This window comes from Poromitra crassiceps (genome assembly GCF_964638095.1).
Source record: "Poromitra crassiceps genome assembly, chromosome: 8".
In the NCBI taxonomy this organism is placed as follows: Eukaryota; Metazoa; Chordata; class Actinopteri; order Beryciformes; family Melamphaidae; genus Poromitra; species Poromitra crassiceps.
Window position 1 is genome coordinate 28,162,765 of NC_139629.1, and position 20,000 is coordinate 28,182,764.

A 20,000-nucleotide genomic window follows, 5' to 3' on the forward strand; every position below is an offset into this window, starting at 1 on the left:
TTCTTACTATTTTTCAACCGTAAAGACATTAAAATTGTGAAATAACATAAATGGAATTACGTAGTGACCCAGAAAAACGTATACTTTCGATTCTTCGAGGCATGTCCTCCACAGTAAACTCATGTAAAGAATTGTTCGGAACCCTTTTGCCTGCACTCTAAATTGGGCTCGATGGATATGTTATATATAAATATAAATATAAAGAAACAGCAGGCAAGATACATGACGTTTGAAAAAAGAACATTATGGTTTGTTTCTATCCCACTTAGGTGCACGATGTGTGGGCTTTACCTCAGGGCAATGCAATGAAAATATAGTCATCTGCAGGAAAGTATATGAACATCAATTTTGTATAGCTACCGTTCTGTGATTAACAATTCACTTTGATTCTGTCAGAAGTGTAATTGTACCTAGGCTTGACAGACAGGAGGGAAGTTACTGTACCATATGGTCTGTGATGAAGACTACATGTTAGCGTTTGTTCTATGTCACACTCATACGATCATAGGTTTTGCGGGGCAGACAGTCTACGGGGCAGACGGAGCGCAGAACAACACAAAGTCATGCACCAGATTGTACTTCCAAGTCACTTTTATTTTCTCAGCGTTGTGCATTCAGACTTGCGGATCGTTAACCTTAGAAAATCCATCACACTCTTGAGGGAATGAAGTGTAAGTACCAAAACCAACTCGGGTCATAAAATTAGTTTATGAGGTTTATTTCATCCAAGGATTAGCCGCTATTTAAAGCTCATGACTGTATTCACTAATGAAGAACACTTATGTAATGGCTGTCTTTTCTCCCCAGCACTTTCCCTGACACACTGTAAGGTATAGCGTTGTCCTGTCAGTACAGTAGGGCCTTGTTAGCTAACTGTTGGCTTATTAATATTCCACTTTAACATCTCTACCGTTTACATTAACCTTGTGCTACTTACTGTATGTATTCTATAGTGGCTTGAGGCAAGTCAATTCCACCACTCAGCTCTCAATTATCCCTCTGACCCTATACGTTTTCCTGGTGAAGTTTGATAATGACAAACCCACGGGCGCTTGGAAATAGCCAGCTCACCAAAGACCACTAAGATAAGAGCAGGGAGACCTTTAAGATAAGACTCATAAGTCGTTTAGTCATTTAGTCATAATGAGTGCACAATATCTGACACTTTCTGTGTTTTCTTTGGGCGTACTGCGCGATCACAATATGCTTTCCAGGTCTAATCTGAAAACATGTTGGAAAACACAAGTTGTTCAATTAACCTATTTATAGATCATAATTAAGATGGGGGTTCGTGCCTTAGTGAGGATCGAATTGTTTTGATTGAATTGCCATCAATTTCTTAGGGAAAAATAATTGATCATTATTGTTAAATCGCTTGGAGATAATCATCACATTGACGTCACACAGCGTTTGCGGTGATGACAGTTTGTGGGTTTAAGTTCCTATTTGCCATCATGATTTCATCATGATTTAATCGTGTTATCTTGCATGTTTCTTAGCATGACTTGCATGTTGGTGGCGTGTGTGTGGGGGGTCCGTGTGTGTGTGTGTGGGGGGGTCCGTGTGTGTGGGGGGGTCCGTGCATGTGTGTGTGGGGGGGTCCGTGCATATGTGTGGGGGGGGGGGTCCGTGCATGTGTGTGTGGGGGGGTCCGTGTGTGTGGGGGGGTCCGTGCATGTGTGTGGGGGGGGGTCCGTGCATGTGTGTTGCTGGGGTCCGTGCATGTGTGTGGGGGGGGGGGGTCCGTGCATGTGTGTGGGGGGGGGGGGTCCGTGCATGTGTGTGGGGGGGTCCGTGCATGTGTGTGTGGGGGGGTCCGTGCATGTGTGTGGGGGGGTCCGTGCATGTGTGTGGGGGGGGGGTCCGTGCATGTGTGTGGGGGGGGGGGTCCGTGCATGTGTGTGTGGGGGGGTCCGTGCGTGGTGCACGAGGGTCGGTTGGCTGTGGTGAAAGTGCTGATTCATTCCTGAGCTGAGCGAAGGAACTGGGAGAACAAGGGTTTGAAGGATTTATAGAGTGAGCAGGAGATTGAAGGAGGAGAAGTGCAGGGAGAGACTGAGGCGTGAGAAGAGACTGACTCCGGGGTCGTGAAAGCTGCGCTGTCAGCGGCAGGCTGCACGCTGCCCACAGGAGGAGCACTGTTTCCTATCAAAACAACCCTTATGCTCAGACACGCACGCACACACACACACACACACACACACACACACACACACACACACAGACACACACACACACACACACACACACACACACACACACACTTAAAGCCAGAAAGTGAGACACTGGAACACACTTGCACACACAAAACAGAGACCCGCACACACACACACACACACGGACATGCAGACGAGCTCTAGGGCTGCTGGGTATCGGTACTCTGTGTGCGATACCTTTAGGTATCGACCAAACTATCCCAGTACCAAGTAGTATGGAAACTTCTCCAGTCAAACGATACCTGCATTCAATCATTTTTGTACACAGAACTCGAAAGAATTTACCATTTGCATGGCTTTGCTCACAGCCAATCACCGCAAGCGTTCTTCGATTTAATGCGACGTGTGATTGGCCCACAACGGCCACAGTAGCTAGTGACGGAGATGGCAGTTCAGCGTGCCCAGATGCCACCAAAACGTTCAGAAGTATGCCTACAGATGGTGCCACCAAAACGTTCAGAAGTATGCCTACAGATGGTGCCACCAAAACGTTCAGAAGTATGCCTACAGATGGTGCCACCAAAACGTTCAGAAGTATGCCTACAGATGGTGCCACCAAAACGTTCAGAAGTATGCCTACAGATGGTTTTCACAGAACATTTTGGAACCTTGCTTATTTCCTGTCAGCCATTGTATTGGCATCATAGACTAGATACACTGCAAGAGGAAGTTAGCTAGGGGCAATTTAGAACGTTTATGCTGTCAAGATGAAACCGTCTATACTACATGCCTGTGGCTTCTGGGGGGGGAAAAGGCATCGAAAAAAGTTTGTAGTATCGGTATCACTTCAAGGACACTGGTATTGTTAACTTACCGGTATCGTAATTCTTTAAGCGATACCCAGCACTAACGTGCACTCAGGCATACACAGACAAAACTAGAAATACGCACATACAGTATTATGCCACAGACACTCTGTCCGTATAGCTGCTCTGTCTGTAAGGCGTTCTCTTCCTTTCACTTCACATCCATTTTTCAATGTAAGAAAAGTTTCTGTCAAAAGAAACCACATGCTAGCTAGCGGTGGCGGCGGCGGCGGCTACGTTGAGTCATTTTATCTGCTGTGGCACAGCCTGCTTCCGCTAAATTCTGTCCGTCGGGAGGTAGCAGAGAAAGTGTTTCATTAGAGCAGCGATGTCAATCATCACATACACTATGTTTTACGTCTCTTGGCTTGACAGATACGACCCAGAGAGTTTTGTCTTGCCTGATTCTATGTTGTTTTTTGGTTTGGGGCATATATTCTTCTGGATTACACATTAAATTAGGTATGTTTTGTAGGTTTTGGACATAGACATTAAATTAGTTTATGTTTTATAGGTTTTGGACATAGACTGTATCAAAATATGGATGTAGCCACCGTGACGTCACCTACTGCTTTGTGGACTTCCGTTTTGAAGCCTTGAGTTTGGCGTTTTGACCGTCGCCATCTTGGTGTTTTTGGAGCCAGAAGCAGCGAGCGTGAGACCACTGTCAATCACGCCCCAAAACATTGTTTGCTTTATGATCTATTTGACTCTAAATGGGGCCATAATTGACAAAATGAACATCCTGAAGGTGTTTGCTGTGGTCATAAATCAAATGAGAAGTAGGCTCATTTTCCCATAGAGAGCCAAAGTGAAACGTCACTTCCTGCTTTCTCCCTGAACCAGTGCTGCGAAAAATATGAATGGCGGTGGACGGAGAATAAGGTTACTTTTTTGATCCCGTTTGAATTGGGCCACGGGGTGCCAACGCTAATTTTGTCAATTTAAAACATAACTTTGCATGTCAAGAAAGTCGCAGTTTGTCGTCAAACTGAAACGTAGGGGTTAGTTTCGTATAAAAACTACATAGCTCGTGGAAGCTCGTGGCATGTCTTCAGCTTTGCCGGTAGAGAAAGTGACCTCACTTAGGCGACAGTGTATGTAGTCTTTCTGATTTATAACTTCTAGTGCAACAGTTTCACTTTGGCTCTCTATTGACTTCTAGTCTGATTTATTTTGGCAGCCAGTGGAGTCACCACTGCTGGTCATTAAAAAGAATGCAGGTTTAAGCCACTTCCACATTGGCTTAATTTTTCAGCCCCGGAGGTTGCCCCTTAGTTTTGGATTGCCTGGGTTAGGGTTAGCAGCATTACTCAGGTACAGATCAGATTGGGAACAATAGTCCACACAATGATGAAAGCAATCTAACTTTTACATGGTCGTACAGAATGTAGGGAAACAGTGGGTGGATAAATCCAGAAGGAGGCGCTAATGCAACATAAAGGACGCCAACTGCCGTAAAACACCACAGAAGAAGAACTTTTATATATATAAACAGGTAGTCCCACTGAGATTAAATTAAGTATTTTTCAAGAGAGACTAGGTAAAGAAATCAGCATAAAAAAAATCATCGTAAAATCACAAAAAGATAAGCAGCACAAATATAAAAGTCATTGAAATGCTGAAAAGGCAGTAGTCCAATATCAGATCAGCAGGATGAAGAGGCCCAGCATAAATAAGCCTTGGTGAAACAAAGCATAGACAGCTCCTTATTGAGTCTGCCTCAAGAGCCTCGTAATCACTTTAAACTCGCCAAGAGAGAGACCATCTTTTTCATCTTCAGTTATTCTCAATGAGTTCCAAGCAGATGGAGATGTAAGAATTTTTGTTTAATCCAATTCAAATATTAGAGATAGATAGCAATAACAGTTCCTGTGATAGATTGATTTCCACTGAGCTATCCAGAGACATGAAAGCACAAATAATATGGCAGCAGACTGAGAACAAATGGAATGAAATGCTGATCATCAGGATGGGGAGAAGGTGAATTTTTATAAACAGCTTTAAGTGATGTGGTTGTGTAGCATAACCCCAAAATCACTGATTCTCTGTTAGCATAGAGCACATAAATAAAGCAACGCAGGTTCTGACAATATACTGTATAAGAAGTCTAGTCGTGCTGCTGAACTGTGGTTAAGTTCATCATTTTCATTATTTATTCAAGCTTTCAGTTTTATGAACAAGTGCAACATCAAAATCTGGTTGGATGAAACTTGTGCAATCGAACAAGTTTATCAATAATTGTAAATAGGCACAAAAAAAGGGGGGAAACGAGTGAGAGCCTCATTTTTAAAGGCCCATTCCGTCGGTTCTGGCGAGAAATAAATGTGCACAAAGTGTTTTTTATTGGCAATGAGTGAATGCGCCTTGACGTAACTTAAAAATGACGACCAGGGGCGTTTCTCTCCGACCAGCCGTTCAGAAGATACATGGAAATACCGCAGTTTCGAAGGGGTGAGCATTTCCCGCCACAGCTAGAGGATGTGACGTCTGCACGTTCACGAGCCTGCCTCTTGTCCTCATGGCGCCTCCGGCGTAAATGTATGTATGTGTGCCCGCGCGTCGGCTCGTTCACACGCTGCCTGCAGTTACTCTAACGGCCACCGGCGTCAGTAACAGTGACAATTGACGGAATGGGCCTTTAATATTGTCAGAATCTGCTTGTGTGCGAGAAGTGTGATTAGACCTGTTTCACCACACAATGGAAATCAACGGAGAGAGGGGGGAAAAAATCCAATAAGAAAGAAATGCCACCGGCAGATTACATAATATACATAATAATTACAGTATTACTTCTTCTAGTAAGCATTGGAAAGCTCTCTCCATCTATGATCTTGCCCAACACACAAACACACCCTATGTATTCCCTTAACAACCATTCATGGTAACGCACCTGATTAGAATTTTAAGATTCAAAAGTTGGCTTAGAATTTGCGCAAAAACTGAATGGAAACGTGTCTACTGTCAGATCTCAGTAGGGTGGACATATAGCATTAGCATCTATTAGCTTCTGTCACATGAGGATGCAGTTGGAGTGCAGCGCAGCATGTTAGCATTAGCATCTATTAGCTTACGTCACATGAGTATGCTGGAGTGCAGCGCAGCATGTTAGCAGGGGCTGAGCGAGGTGTATAATTGACCCCAGCATTCTCCTTCATCCTCACCAACAGGGTGACATGAACGACCGCCTGCTTGCAAGCTAACGGTCTGCGTAACGAGCTAGCATGTGTCGGCTATTAGTGGGCGCGCTCATGCCCGTGGGTATACTGATACGTGGATGTGTGTTGGAAGTTTTGCTTGTGAATTCGGCGTCTTCAAACAGCTGTTCCTTTAGACTGGTATCAGTGCAGTAAGTGATCCCCGAGGGTGTCCCACTGTGAACATTCCCTGAAGGCCACAGAAGAGCCGCTCCATTAACACGCCTCCCACACTCCCTGAAGGCCACAGAAGAGCCGCTCCATTAACACGCCTCCCACACGAGAAGAGCCGCTCCATTAACACGCCTCCCACACGAAACCCAATCCACCAGCTCTGTTGACACACGTCCAGATTAGACCACCCGGGGGGGGGGGGGGGTGCTGGGAGAGTCCTTGCCCATTCCTTGCTGTCACACTTTGGGAGTCCGGGGGTTGCCAGGTCTGTGTCACAAATCTGGCACAATGGCCAGGTCAATCACAACCAGCACAATACCATCACTGAAGGAAGGCAGGCCAAACCATACGCACTACTTTTAAAGTCCAACAGCATTGCTATCGTTGCCAAATGTATTGTAATATCTACAAAGTAACACCATCAATGTTTCATGTACCAGCATTAAAAGCAGTTTTCCCTAAATAGTTCTTTCACCTATAGGTCCTAAAAGGGCCTTGTGTAATTAGATACAGTATATGATCATAGATAACATATAGCTCGGTGGTGTGTTGTAGACCAATTCACTGATGCACAAACTAACCTGTTGCTTATTTGTTTTTCGCTTTCTCCTCCAGGTTAGGGTTCTCTTCTTCTTGAGATGTTATTTATGTCGTTTGCATGCAAAATAGGTCGACCCAACCAACCAGCAGACAAACAGATTCAACCCGCGGCAACGCTTCAAAAGTTTGCCCAGTCCCACGGGAAAAGGCCAGGCCTGGCAACCCTGGTCTGCTGAGATAAGTCAGCTTTTAGAGGGAAGTGATGGTGGTGGGGGTGCGAGAGGTGAAAGGTCACAGGCGGGGTTATCATGATGTTACATCACCCTGATCGCTGTCCTCACCTCCGCCGGTCGCCTGAGGGCCGCCTGCTGAAGTGTCATCCCCTGTCAACACTTCCACTTCCTCTGCTCTGCCAGATTACTCACAGATTACTCCAGCTTTGAAAAGATGTCTTTAGTTTCTAGAGTTCTAGCCTTAAAACCAAGCCCCCAGGAATAGCGCTGGGCTGTGAAGCCATTTGAACATGGTGGCGAAGCTCTGTATTGCAAGTCACGTGACGCCATGCAGCCCAGAAAGGAAAATTCCCATCCACTTGCATGGGGACCCCGGCAGCTGTTAAACCCAGGGGATTTTTTTCCGGGTGTCACTCAAAGTATAAAACGACTCTTTTAATTATCAACTAATTTTTTATGGGGCATTTTTTCTTCAGAAGCCACTAAGAGCCGTATACGGGGGTATTTTCTTCTTGCAATGCAATCCATGGGTGGGAGCGGTGGGAGACGTCATGGAACACGTCATGGCACACATGCGCACTTCGCCTTGGGCCGCATGGTCAGGAAGTAAAACCAGGAAGAAAAACCCCCCATGATGGCTTCATGCGCCAGTGAGCAACCTCCGTCTGAATGCATGGGTAGGCGTGACACGTCCCCTATCCAGTTCTTTTAATACATCCATGGTTAAAACCAATGGAAGTTTTAAATATTGATCATAAGGGGAGACACCCCAGGTGAATAGGGTAAAAAAAAAAAAAACTATTAGATATCAGCTTGAAACTTGCCCAGTTGATTACTTCCAGTAACACACTAATTTCTTGTATTACAAGTTTTCTGAAATGCTATATTTAAATATGCAAATGAGTCATTGCATAATTAAATATGCAATCAGTTGCATACATTTCCAGAACTGAAATCGGAACATTGGATAAAGCAAGGTTCAACATTCTTCTTTCATTTCGTTGACATATTAGAGCCATGTTTTTACAGAGGAAATTATGGATTTCTCTTTTGATCACTCCATAAATCAGAAAATATTGTCAACAGTCATACAAAAAACATAAATTTTTGCTGTGTTTTTAGGAATAAAATGTTATACAAAATCAGCCTATGAATGATATATGAACATGGTCTGTAAAGACCTTCAGAATATAGATTGGTGTATGTACAGTAAGTGCTACTGAAGTGGAGTAAGAGTAAGAAAGAGAAAGAGAAAAAGTCTATTCTCCCTTAGTGTCTCAGGGCAAAGCGTGCTTTAGGCATGGGTACGCTTTTGGAAATGACATCCATAATAATGGATTGTAAAAAGTCCCGTTCCTGGCAAAGGGCTTATATATACACTTATATTAATATTTTTGCCAGCACATAATGGAAGTCTTTATGGAAGAATTCTGTAAGGGTGTTATGAAAGAATAGTGTGAAGAGAACTTTCTCTCTGTGAAAAGGTGCCCTTGAGCTGAAAAGCTCTGACGTTCCACATGAGGGTTGTGCATTGAAGAGTGGTGCGCTGGCTCGGATTTGATGTGTGCGTTTGAAGTGTCTTTATGAGCTCTGCCTCTTTGAAAGCAGCTAAGCCCGTCTTAAGCAGAGGCCTCCGATGTCTCCACTGTTCTTTTCTCCCCTCTTCTATTCACTTGGGAGAACACTCTTTTTTTCCACCACCAGGGTGCTGTCATAGCATACTAATAGTTTACACTAGGACATGCTCTGCAAGTGTTCTACCAAGATCATGTATAATAAGAGTTTTATTTTTTTATTTGAACAGCTTTAACAACATTTTATCTCAGAACATTCACCAAGTAGATCAATGTCTCTGTGCAGCCACTTACTACTGTATATCTGAACCAAGCCCCAACCTTCGGGTTCTGAAAAATGAGGACCAACGCAGAAGTACCAAAAACTGCAGTTCCTTGAGGATGGCTCCAAAAGCGAGTCATTCCCCAAATTCACCCCCATGTGAAAATGCCCAACTTTACACAGCTGGCCCCACTTCTGGCTCCAAGAAAACCATGATGGCGATGGTCACAATGCGAAACCCGAGGCTTCAAATCTGGAGTCCAGAAACGAATGGGTGAAATCAACCTGGACTACGGCCATATTTTTATACAGTCTATGATCTGAACATGTTTATGGCTTGAGAGCAAAGACTCCTGGCTGACAGGAAGTATGAATTCTCTGCCTGCACATGTTAACCACAGCAGTGTGCCCAAGCCACCGGGTGGCGCTGGACATTATATCAACTCCATGCAGAATGTGACACCCACAAGCAGACGGAGTACTAGTACTAGATGTACTAGATGTACTAGATGTACTAGATGTACTAGATGTACCCATCCTCTGTCCTCCACAACATGTGATGTAACAGCTGCACGATGTGAAGCTGCAGCCCGAATGTACTCAATACTCATGTTGCACTGCAATGAAGCTTATGTCCTACATTTCAAATCCTTCATGTTAAAACTCTGTTGGCTCAAATTTAGATACACAAACAAATCACACACTCCCTGCATATCATTTATCTATCTATCTATCTATCTATCTATCTATCTATCTATCTATCTATCTATCTATCTATCTCTATCTATCTATCTATATATCTCTCTATCTATCTCTCCATCTATCTATCTATCTATCTATAAAAGGGGCAAGTGGGCAATCTCTGTCTGTCTGTTTGTTTACATTTTTGTCTCACTGACGATGTCATAGTGATGTCATAAGAGGGCAGGAGTATTTGCCTTGACAGACAATTCCTTCAGCCAATCAGCGTTAAATCCAATCCATATCCACAGAACGATGAAAACGACCTTTCTGGCGAGAAACTGCTGGTGCCTACTCTTGTTCTTCTTGCTTAATTGTTTTTATTGAGTCTGCGATTCCTGCAATAACTGCACTTTATGGCTGTTTATTACTCTACTAATGTTAATGTTAGCGCTCGTTGCTTCGGGCGACGCCACTACTGTTTTGCCAGCGGCATCCCTGATTGGCCGGTTATGTTGTCAACTACAGCGCAGGTCCCTGATTGGCCGGTTACATTGCAAACTACAGCGCAGGTCCTTGGCCTGGTTACATTGTAATTTGTGGAAATCACTGGGATGATTGATGGCTACAAGTCCAGACTGATGGTGGAGCGAGACAGAATGTGAGGTCATGTGATCAGGATGGTTTTAGCACCATGTCATTCCATCTCCTCATTCAGAAAAGGACACAGAGAGCGTGGGGGGGGGGGGGGGTATCCCCTGAAGATACTGCTGCAGACACAGCTGGCCCTGCCTCCTTCACAAGGGTCACATGACATATCTGTGTTTTAGGGGCATGTATTCTATTTCCAGAGCTACTCTAATCCCTGCACCGCCTCCAATGTCCCGGGGCAGAAGAGACAGAGATGAAGGCCCCCGGCCCCGCCCCCACCATGGGCCCCCAGCCCCACCATGGGCCACCCAGCCCCACCATGGCCCACCCAGCCCCACCATGCCAGCCCCACCATGGCCCCCCAGCCCCACCATGGCCCCCCAGCCCCACCATGGCCCCAGCCCCACCATGGCCCACCCAGCCCCACCATGGCCCCCCAGCCCCACCATGGCCCACCCAGCCCCACCATGGCCCCCCAGCCCCACCATGGCCCCAGCCCCACCATGGCCCCAGCCCCACCATGGCCTACCCAGCCCCACCATGGCCCCCCAGCCCCACCAGGGCCCACCCAGCCCCACCATGGCCCCCCAGCCCCACCATGGGAGCCATGTTGCTGAGATAGAGTTGCAGGTTGACTGAAAATAGCTTGGGAGCAGAAGAGTGCTTTGTGTCAGACAGATAGAGGGTTGATAGAGACAGACAGCGCTGCCGGGGAAAAGACTAGACTCAGGCGTTTAACGGAGGTAAGAGTTCACGCCTTGTGCATGCGTGTTAGAGCGTGTGTGCACATGCGTGTGCGTCAGCCTGCACATGCGTGTGGGGGGCGTGTGTGCACATGCGTGTGGGGGGCGTGTGTGCACATGCGTGTGGGGGGGTGTGTGTGCACATGCGTGTGGGGGGCGTGTGTGCACATGCGTGTGGGGGGCGTGTGTGCACATGCGTGTGGGGGGCGTGTGTGCACATGCGTGTGGGGGGCGTGTGTGCACATGCGTGTGGGGGGCGTGTGTGCACATGCGTGTGGGGGGGCGTGTGTGCACATGCGTGTGGGGGGCGTGTGTGCACATGCGTGTGGGGGGCGTGTGTGCACATGCGTGTGGGGGGGCGTGTGTGCACATGCGTGTGGGGGGCGTGTGTGCACATGCGTGTGGGGGGCGTGTGTGCACATGCGTGTGGGGGGCGTGTGTGCACATGCGTGTGGGGGGGCGTGTGTGCACATGCGTGTGGGGGGCGTGTGTGCACATGCGTGTGGGGGGCGTGTGTGCACATGCGTGTGGGGGGCGTGTGTGCACATGCCAGCGAGGCAGCTCTTCTAAACCATCTTAAGGTTCATAATAACTACAGTATTATGTTTCAATGGTGCAAATGATACCTAACTTAAGCATTGAACCTAGCCCCGCCCCCCTGCAGTGGAATAATGGCCACATGATTGTTATTCTGCAAAAATGTGACGTTACAAAAATCATTTCCCAAGATTCTCTTTGTTTGTTGAAAAACAAATTGCAGTTTAATTAGTTTAATTAGCGATAGAGAAACATGACATGATATTGACAAGAAAACTTTCCAGAATGTTAGCCTAAATGACAACGTGCGTGCGCGCGCGCGCGTGCGTGCGCGTGCGTGCGTGCGTGCGTGTGCGTGCGTGTGTGTGCGTGTGTGTGTGTGTGTGTGTGTGTGTGCGTGTGCGTGCGTGTGTGTGTGTGTGTGTGTGTGTGTGCGTGTGTCTGAAGAGCAGGCCAGGGGTGAGTGAGGGTGTGAACTCAGCAGCAGTTTCATGTGGTGGAGGCGAGGGTTTAATGAGATGCTAGAAACCACAGAGACAAGAGGAGGTTAGCGCGTGTGTTTGAGTGTGCGGCTTACATGTGTGTGCATGTCTTCTGTGTGTGTGTGTGTGTCTTCTGTGTATGTGTGTGTGTGTGTGTGTGTGTGTGTGTGTGTGTGCATGTGTGTGTGTGCATGTCTTCTGTCTGTGCATGTCTTCTGTGTGTGTGTGTGTGTGTGTGTGTGTGTGTGTGTGTGCATGTGTGTGTGTGCATGTCTTCTGTCTGTGCATGTCTTCTGTGTGTGTGTGTGTGTGTGTGTGTGTGTGTGTGTGTGTGTGTGTGTGTGTGTGTGTGTGTGTGTGTGTGTGTGTGTGTGTGTGTGTGTGTGTGTGCATGTCTTCTGTGTGTCTGTGTGTGAATGTGTGTGTGCATGTCTTCTGTGTGTGCATGTACTGTGTGTCTTTGTGAACACGCGTGGGTCATGTTAGAGAGAAAACGGTGGTTTGTGTGGGACCCACATGTCAGTTCCCATGTGCGTCGCTCGACTTTAAGCTGTTTGTCTTAGCTACGTGTTGGAGAGAGGGCATATTGTTTGCCTTTGTGTATACGTATGTCTCATGCTCGTACAGTACGTGGCAGATGGCTCTAAACACAGCTGAGGACATTGTGTCTGAGGCTATCATGTTACCCTCATCATTAGAACAGAACAAACTAGTTCTTCTGTCACAGACAGACAGCGTCTGTGTGCTACACGAGACACTATATTTAGACCCAAGACGTGTTTGTCCTTTCAGACATGTCTCATCCATGTGTGCTAACTTCATGAAAACATGTCTGGCTATATGAGCCCATTTGTCTGTTCTGCCAACTCTCTCTCTCTCTGTTTCCCTGTCTCTCACTCCTTCAGTGTGTGTGTGTGTGTGTGTGTGTGTGTGCGTGCTCATGTGTGTGTGCGTGCGTGTGTGTGTGTGCGTGTGTGTGTGTGTGTGTGTGTGTGTGTGCGGCGAATGCGAGGTTATGCTTTTGAGAGATCTTAAGAGTCATTTCTAGCCCCCTCCTCCTCCGATGTAATTTTTTGCACTCCAATATTCTAACTAATGTCATTTTGACATTAGCCAGTCGAGCTAACACTGCTGCACTGCTGCTTTGGCCTTTTCGTGAGATGTTGCTAATGGTTTGCTATAGCTTCAGCTCCACTCAGTTCGTTCAGCCTTTTTAGGATCCTTCACATTCTGCCCTCTAACTCTGATCTCCTCTGGTAACAGCATGTAGCTAGTTAGCATAATTAGCTCTCCACTCTGAGCGAGAGGTGGGGCGGGGGGCTTGTTGAGAGCAGGAATACAAGGGTTGCTGGGGTGGAGTGGTGGAGTGGTGGAGGATCCTGCAGTGCCAGATTTAGATTTAGGGAAGAGGAGAGAGGAGACAAACTCATTTAGATCTGAAACAGAGGAGAGAGGAGAGAGGAGAGAAACAGAGAGAAACTGATTTAGATCTGAAACAGAGGAGAGAGGAGAGAAACAGAGATAATGCCTCCTTGTGGGTGTGTGTGTGTGTGTGTATGTGTGTGCGCGCGTGTGTGCCCTTGTGACATCACTTTTGACATCACTGATGACATCATCACTGATGACATCACTGATGACATCACTGATAACATCACATCATTAGCTAATTAGCCTAATTAGAAAATCGGGCTCCGTCAGGTCACCCGCACGGGTGGCCTTTAGACACCCTGAAGGTTTCAGCCCGATCGCACGTAAAACGGCACAGCTGTGGCCGAACACGGAACAACAAACAAAAGGAACAAACAGACAAAGTCCACATAGTCAACTGTATATATATACAGTATATAGATGATGTGGTTGGGCTGCGTTGTGACCTGTGGGCGTGTGTGTTTGTGTGTGTTGATGTTTCAGTTGAACTCTCCGATGAACTCGGTCAGCAGTACGGAGGACATCAAGCCCCCACTGGGCCTCAACGGGGTGATGAAGGTGCCCGCCCAGCCCTTAGGCACGCCCCTCTCTCTCACCAAACACATCTGTGCCATCTGCGGTGACCGCTCCTCAGGTGACCTCACACACACACACACACACACACACACACACGCGCGCACGCACGCACACACACACACACACACACACACACACGCGCACGCACGCACGCACGCACACACACACACACACACACACACACACACACACGCACACATACACACACACACCCACACACACACACATACACACACACACGCACGCACGCACGCGCACACACACACACACACACACACACACACACACACAAACACACGCACACATGCACGCGGGCACGTTTCCCTCAATAACCTCATAATTACTTATTGATAGTCAGTAAGGAAGTTGTTGTACATAAATTATGATCTTAATATGCTTAGCTCAGTATGGGCACCACTAAAGCATATTAAGATGTGGATTCTATACCATCTGATTTCAACCTTGCCTCCACACAGAAATGTTCCCTTCACGCCTCCACGTTGGAGGAAGACAGTTCTCAGTGTGTCTGTGGTGTGTGCAGTCTCCACCGCATCCCCCATCTCTGCTTACCTTCACAGAGGAGAGAGCAGCAGTAACCGATAGCAGGAGCAGTCACAACTTACACTGTTCATCACATCACCATTACAGACAGATCAGTGACACATAAGACACTCACACACACACACACAGTCGGTTTGAGTGTGTCCACATCTGAAACATGATCCAGGTGACTCCCGAACATAATGCATGCAGCCATTCAAATCAGTTTAAAATAAACATGATTCTAAATATTTGTAAAACCCATGCCACACTGATCAAAGATCCGACTGCCAACATGTTGGTGTACCATGGGCTAAAACACAACATGTTGGTGTACCATGGGCTAAAACACGGACAAACAAGGATTGAACATGTCAAATCTGACCAAACATCTCCAAACAAAGACAGACAGCCATGGGCACACCACACAAACATCTGTCTTTGTTGTCAGTGGTTTGATTGGTGCGCCATGGGCGTAAGATGCTTCTAATATTAAAGGTTCTGGAAACCCAAACACATGTTTTCAATGAAGTTGCCTGATTAGACCTCTTCTCAGGACTGTCTGGGCATGCAGTGTACACATGTCCTTGATTGACATCTCTGGGACCCTCCTGTTGGCTTTGTTGCACCTGTTAGGGCGGGACAACTGACGTCTTTATGAGTCTTATTAGCAGGAGGCTGTTGACCTCAGCGAATTACCACAGCTCCACCTAACTACCCTGAGAAGATATGTAATCCTGTGCTTCCCATAGCTCCACCTAACTACCCTGAGAAGATATGTAATCCTGTGCTTCCCATAGCTCCACCTAACTACCCTGAGAAGAGATGTCATCCTGTGGTTCCCACAGCTCCACCTAACTACCCTGAGAAGAGATGTCATCCTGTGGTTCCCATAGCTCCACCTAACTCACCTGAGAAGATATGTAATCCTGTGGTTCCCATAGCTCCACCTAACTCACCTGAGAAGAGATGTAATCCTGTGGTTCCCATAGCTCCACCTAACTCACCTGAGAAGAGATGTCATCCTGTGGTTCCCACAGCTCCACCTAACTCACCTGAGAAGAGATGTAATCCTGTGGTTCCCATAGCTCCACCTAACTCACCTGAGAAGATATGTAATCCTGTGGTTCCCATAGCTCCACCTAACTCACCTGAGAAGAGATGTAATCCTGTGGTTCCCATAGCTCCACCTAACTCACCTGAGAAGAGATGTCATCCTGTGGTTCCCATAGCTCCACCTAACTCACCTGAGAAGAGATGTCATCCTGTGGTTCCCACAGCTCCACCTAACTCACCTGAGAAGAGATGTCATCCTGTGGTTCCCACAGCTCCACCTAACTACCCTGAGAAGAGATGTCATCCTGTGGTTCCCACAGCTCCACCTAACTCACCTGAGAAGATATGTAATCCTGTGGTTCCCATAGCTCCACCTAACTACCCTGAGAAGATATGTAATCCTGTGGTTCCCATAGCTCCACCTAACTCACCTGAGAAGAGATGTCATCCTGTGCTTCTCAAACGTTTTCACGTCAAGCACCCTTAAACGGACACAAATTAGACCACGGTACCCCATCTGATAAGATGTTTGTGTTATGTTATTCCATAAAGTGCACGAAACCCATGGCCAAAATAGTCAAACATTCTGTCATTGTGTTACATATGGAAATAAATGATTTATCCTTTTGCTGGGGACCCCCTGGGACCCCTTCAAGGAACCCTGGGGTTTCCAGAGCCTTTACGTTGCACCAAACTTTGCAGATTCTGTGTGTCTCAGTCGTCTCCAGGCTTAAAAGTCATTTCTCTAACAGGGCTTCACACCTTATAGGTAACCAGAGCTAACCCTAACCCTAAAGGCCTAAACATGGTCGTCCGTCCGCCTCGAATTGGAGCCGTCTCGCCGTCTGGCGGCGCCAGCGAGCCCTACATGCTCGGACGCCACTACGCCCTCCCTCCTCCCACCCTCCCTCCTCCTGTGGAAGCTCCGTGTGAAAATGGCGGAGATTGTGTGCCAGGCAGTCTGAATGAAATTGAATGTAACGTTCCCAATTCTATGTATTAAATTCTAAAAAACGACCCTCAACATTTGGGAAGGCTAAGCCACACAACTAGTTCGTTATAATCTAACTTCATGCTTTGAAAGGCGACTTTACGACGATGAGCCAAGGCAACGGCCAATCACAACTCTCCTGCAGCTGACGTCACGCACGTATCGTCGCCGTTGAGTCACATTTTGGAGCAGCCCCCGTCAGCCGACGGCGCCCCCTCCCCGTAGGACGGCGCTCCACCCGCCGTCATACGGGGAGGGCGGGGCGAGGCTCTGACGGGCGACCATGTTTAGGCCTTAACCCAGACCAGTCCATTAAATATCACTAATGCAAGGTGAAAAACAGAACTTTTCTGTTTATGTGTGAATGAGAACCAAAGTCAAAATTCCAGGAAGTCAGCTCAGCTGGCAATTTGAAAAACCAAGACCAAAAAATCCATATCAAGATTTATGAGAGCCATTAGCTTAATGGATCCAGCGTGCACAACTTAGCATTCAAATGTTGTCATAAAATCCACTGAATGTTTAAAGACGTTTGGCTGGTTTTGTTGTGAAAAAATAACGAGGCTCCTTAGCGGAGATGTGGTAATTATGCAGAAATCACACGAGAATAATCAGAATAATCAGAAATCCTGACTCCTGAGACCAAAGATATTTCAAAATAAATGACCAGCATAACAAACTGGAGACCACAGGATAAATAAACGGACCCCTTTTTCATTTGTTCACCAGGTGTTTGTCGTGTCAAAAGCAGACCTGGCGTCTGCTGCCTCTAAACGCTCATTCAGTGATGTTACCTGACAGGGTTCGAAATCCTTGGAAGTTTGTGAATTTGAGAGAGAAATCAAGGCCTTAAAAGATTTTGCAAATACAGGTAGACATCAATAGACATGGGTCCACTGAAAGTGCTTAACCCATTGATACCTGATGCAGCATTTGTGTGTGTATCCCTTTAAGACGGCGAACCGCGTGACGCAGTTCGCGGTCTTAAAGGGATACACACACAAATGAGGGATATACACGCAAATGCTGCATCCGGTATCAATGGGTTAAAGGGATACGCCAACTTTTTGGGAGTTTCGCTCATTTGCCATATCGCCCACACATAACCAAGATACACAATGTCACCGTCACTCTCCGTACAGTATACAGTGAGCTACATTCATCCAGTTAGTTAGTATTGGACGAAACGGTACAGCCCTTCAAAGTCACCAAAAAACACACATTTCTAACAGCGCCAAAAAGCTCTATGTACATGTTGTGACTCGGTTACTCACCACACCATGAAATAATAATCCATAGTTACGTGAAACATGCCCTTTTTTTTACCCTTCCCCCCATCCCCCCACCCCCCCCCCCCCCCCCACTCACACACACACACATAGTGCATTTTTTTTTTTCAAGAATATTTTTATTCGATTTTTTTATTTTACAAGACAAGACAACGAGAGAGAAAAAAAAAAAGACAGGGCAGCTCAGACACTTCACAAGTTAGCAAAGACATAGATGTGGACAACAGTAAAGGAAAGGATGGACAAATGAATGAGAATACAATAAATTAAATTAAATTAGATGTACAAGGCAAAAGGCAATAATCAGGTGGCAATAACACACATAGTGTATTTTGACAGCCCGTCTCTTGTCTGTCCTCAGGTAAACATTATGGGGTGTACAGCTGCGAAGGCTGCAAAGGCTTCTTCAAGAGGACGGTACGTAAGGACCTGACCTACACCTGCCGCGACAACAAGGACTGTATCATCGACAAGCGCCAGAGGAACCGCTGCCAGTACTGCCGCTATCAGAAGTGTCTGGCCATGGGCATGAAGAGAGAAGGTACAGCACATGACGTTGAGGAGAATGTCCCGCTTAACCTCTCCTACACGTGTGTACCGACGCGTGTACACATCACGCACACTACTACTACACATCAAGTATACATGAAGGCAATCACACACACACTAGATTCCCTCTTCATGGATTGCATGATAACACATCCAGCACGCTCTCTCATCCACTTCACTCCCTCTCGATGAACGGGACGGCTCGAGAGGACGGGCGTCTGTTGAAAAACACGAGATGCTAATCGTTTAACACCGCGCTAACCGCCCTCTACTCACCCAGGTGGGGATTGAGCGTTCAGATCTTGATGTGATTCTCGTTAGTGAGAAATCTCTCCACGGAACGTCGGGGGCAAGAATTCAAGATTTTTCCCATTTGACCTTTGAGGACAGATTGTGGAGTGGGCAGGACAATGTTTTGAATTTGATTTCAGATTGATGCCGTTCGGCGTACCTGATTGGATGGAGGACGTAGGCGGGACAAAACTCGTTATGATGCCATTACAGAACAACAACTACCAAGATGGCAGCGCTGGCAAAAGAATAGAGAGGCAAAGTGGAACGTCACTTCCTGCTTCATCACTGTACCAGAGATTTTTATCCGCCATTTATTTTCCCATAGACATTTCGTAAAATGCTTATAAAAATAGTTTTACTTCGTCAAACCAAACGGTTCAGATATATTTAGAAACAGGAGAGACCACATAACATTTCACTCTGACCAAAACATAAAAAAATCGCGGATTTAAAGAAAATATTTTTTCAGTGTTTTTCTTAAGTTTTACTCGAAGTAAAACTTTAAAAAGAAGTTAAATGTTCTATGGTCTCTCCCGATTCTAAATATAGCTGCACCGTTTGGTTTGACGAAGTAAAACTATTTTTATAAGCATTTTACGAAATGTCCATGGGAAAATAAATGGCGGATGAAAATCTCTGGTACAGTGTTGAAGCAGGAAGTAGGCGGTTACTTTGCCTCTCTATATAGATGACATTGGACTGACGAAATGGCTAAATCTAGCTTGCTATCATCCAACTCCTTCCTAGGTTTGTCCCGCCTACATCAACCATCCAATCAGGTGTGTCGGACAGTAACTGCCGATGGATAGGCTCGCGGCCAGACCCCGCTATGAATCTCCGTGCAAATTTCAAAAGTGCTGAAGTCAAAACTGGACAGCAGGAAAAACAAGGAACGCTTGTTGGGTTGGGTTGAGTGAGACAGAGGGAGGTGTGAATTTTAACACTCCATGAAGGTGTTATGAATATTAGCACTCAGCGCTCTCACATATTCAGCACGTCACTCCCTGCCTCTCACTATTACGCTCACCATAGTTAGATATACAATACATAGATTATGCTTAACAATAGATATGCAATACATACATTATGTGGGTGTGTGTACACATGCACGTGTGTATGTGTGTGTTAGGGATGGGACAATATACCTATCTCACAATACGTTTGTTTCAGTACACAATATG

General features: G+C 46.4%; 1 protein-coding gene across 1 annotated transcript in view; it reads left to right on the plus strand.

The window, feature by feature from the left end:
• rxraa (retinoid X receptor, alpha a) overlaps positions 1 to 20,000 on the plus strand; it is a gene marked incomplete at both ends in the record, with an annotated part of 180,782 nt that overhangs the window by 121,608 nt on the left and 39,174 nt on the right. The window contains 2 exons of the mRNA XM_083642060.1: positions 14,008 to 14,158; positions 18,338 to 18,517. Of these exons, the coding sequence (XP_083498186.1) occupies positions 14,008 to 14,158; positions 18,338 to 18,517 (331 nt within the window). The remainder of the gene's footprint in view (positions 1 to 14,007; positions 14,159 to 18,337; positions 18,518 to 20,000) is intronic.